This window comes from Mangifera indica, chromosome 18, assembly GCF_011075055.1.
Source record: "Mangifera indica cultivar Alphonso chromosome 18, CATAS_Mindica_2.1, whole genome shotgun sequence".
Taxonomy (NCBI): domain Eukaryota; kingdom Viridiplantae; phylum Streptophyta; class Magnoliopsida; order Sapindales; family Anacardiaceae; genus Mangifera; species Mangifera indica.
The window spans coordinates 3,708,936-3,710,825 of record NC_058154.1 but is presented as its reverse complement, the minus strand read 5'-3'; the positions used below and the strand labels follow the sequence as shown (position 1 = coordinate 3,710,825).

General features: G+C 38.5%; 1 protein-coding gene across 1 annotated transcript; it reads left to right on the top strand.

Moving 5' to 3' along the window:
• The first annotated feature begins 464 nt into the window (after positions 1-464).
• LOC123201356 (abscisic acid receptor PYL4-like) lies at positions 465-1,671 on the top strand. The gene has a single exon (XM_044616826.1). It carries the CDS (start codon positions 690-692, stop codon positions 1,377-1,379), a length of 690 nt encoding a protein of 229 aa, XP_044472761.1. The 5' UTR covers positions 465-689; the 3' UTR covers positions 1,380-1,671.
• The last annotated feature ends 219 nt before the right edge of the window (positions 1,672-1,890 follow it).

Sequence of the window (1,890 nt, the reverse complement as noted above, 5' to 3'; positions counted from 1 at the left end):
ATTTGATTATTTATTTTATTAATATATTTTATTTATATAATATTTTATTATAAAAATAAACTATTCTATATTTAGTAAAATTATTATTCTATTTAATCCAATATAATATATATAAATAATTAATCTAAATAATAATTTTATTTATTTAATATTGATAATAATTTAATATATAATTATTTAAAAAATATATAAAGAAAAAGACAAATAAAAAAATAATTTGAAAAAGAGGATAAAGTAGGAAGGGAATAAGTTGCCCACCCCTCTGCTTTGCCCTCAATTACGGAGATTTTAACCATTTTTAGCTCTTTATCTCCTTTTTATTGAAAAATTTCTCTCTCATTAGAAGAGAAACGGGTAAAAGCTCCGAAATCGCGAACCGAATTGTGGTCTTGTCACCAACCATTGTCTAACACGCACAGTGCCCTATTTTAATAGGCCCACATGACATGAAATTCTCATGAATGAAGCCCTTCACCTACCTCTCCTTCTTCCTCTATATATGCAATTACACAATCCATGGATTCTTCTGAATCTATACTGCTTTCTGAAACTGACTAACCCCAATTTCTCCTTCTTCTTCTTCTTCTTCTTCTTTCCCTTTACAACTATAATTCTCCTCTCTTGGCTCTTTATACAAACGAACATCCACTGGCAAAATTACCTACTCTTTCAAAATACCTGTAAACCAAATGATCTCTCAAAAAATGCCTTCGAATCCACCTAAATCCTCTCTTTTGCTCCACAGAATCAACAACACGGCCACCGCCACCGCCACTGCCACCACAGCTAATATGCTTTGTCAGAAAGGCTTTCAAAAGCGATTCCCTTTAACATCTGCCACCCCCGTGCCCGACACCGTCTCACGTTATCACTTCCACTCCGTCGGTCCCAACCAGTTCTGCTCCTCTTTCGTCCAGCAGATCGCTGCTCCCGTCTCCACCGTCTGGTCAGTCGTTCGCCGCTTCGATAACCCACAAGCTTACAAACACTTTGTCAAGAGTTGTCACGTCATCAACGGGAACGGCGACGTCGGTACTGTCCGTGAGGTGCATGTCATCTCCGGACTCCCAGCCGAGAACAGCACCGAACGCTTGGAGATCCTAGACGATGAGCACCACGTTATCAGCTTCAGCGTGGTGGGAGGTGACCACAGACTCGCGAATTACAAGTCCGTTACAACACTCCACCCCTCACCTACGGGTAACGGAACGGTTGTTATCGAGTCGTACGTCGTGGACGTGCCACCGGGCAATACAAAAGAGGACACTGGCGTATTCGTCGACACCATCGTACGGTGTAACCTCCAGTCACTCTCTCAGATCGCCGAAAATTCAGCAAGACGCAACGTCAACAACACCACGGCCCATCTTCGTGAGTGAACAGTTTAATCGTCTATTATTATTATCATCATTACAACACATGATCTTAGTTCTGTTTCCGACCAATGTCTTTGGTAATACGCCGTCGTTTTTGTGAGTATCCGATGAGAGTTGCCAAAAACAATATGTCGCTGCCCCATTCAGCATCATATCCGTAATTTACCCTTTTTTGCATTTTTTTTTTCTCTATTTCTCTGTGAATGTGTTAATATAGAAAATTTAGTGAGAGTTGTAAGGTTTATTGTATTTTGATTGGTAAATACCATATATTGATTCGAACTTTAACACAAAATATATTCATTCAATCCACACAAATATTGTATTAGGTTATGTTTACATAAAGATATTAATTTACAATGTAATAGAAGAATAGGAGAAAAACAAGTTGTTTGGGTGACAGGGAGGCAGATGGAGATAGGTTAAGAGGTAGAGTGGAGGAATTGGTGATGACATGTGTGATATAAATTGAAGATAAATTGGCATGTGAAATTTGAATTGAAATGGACCATCT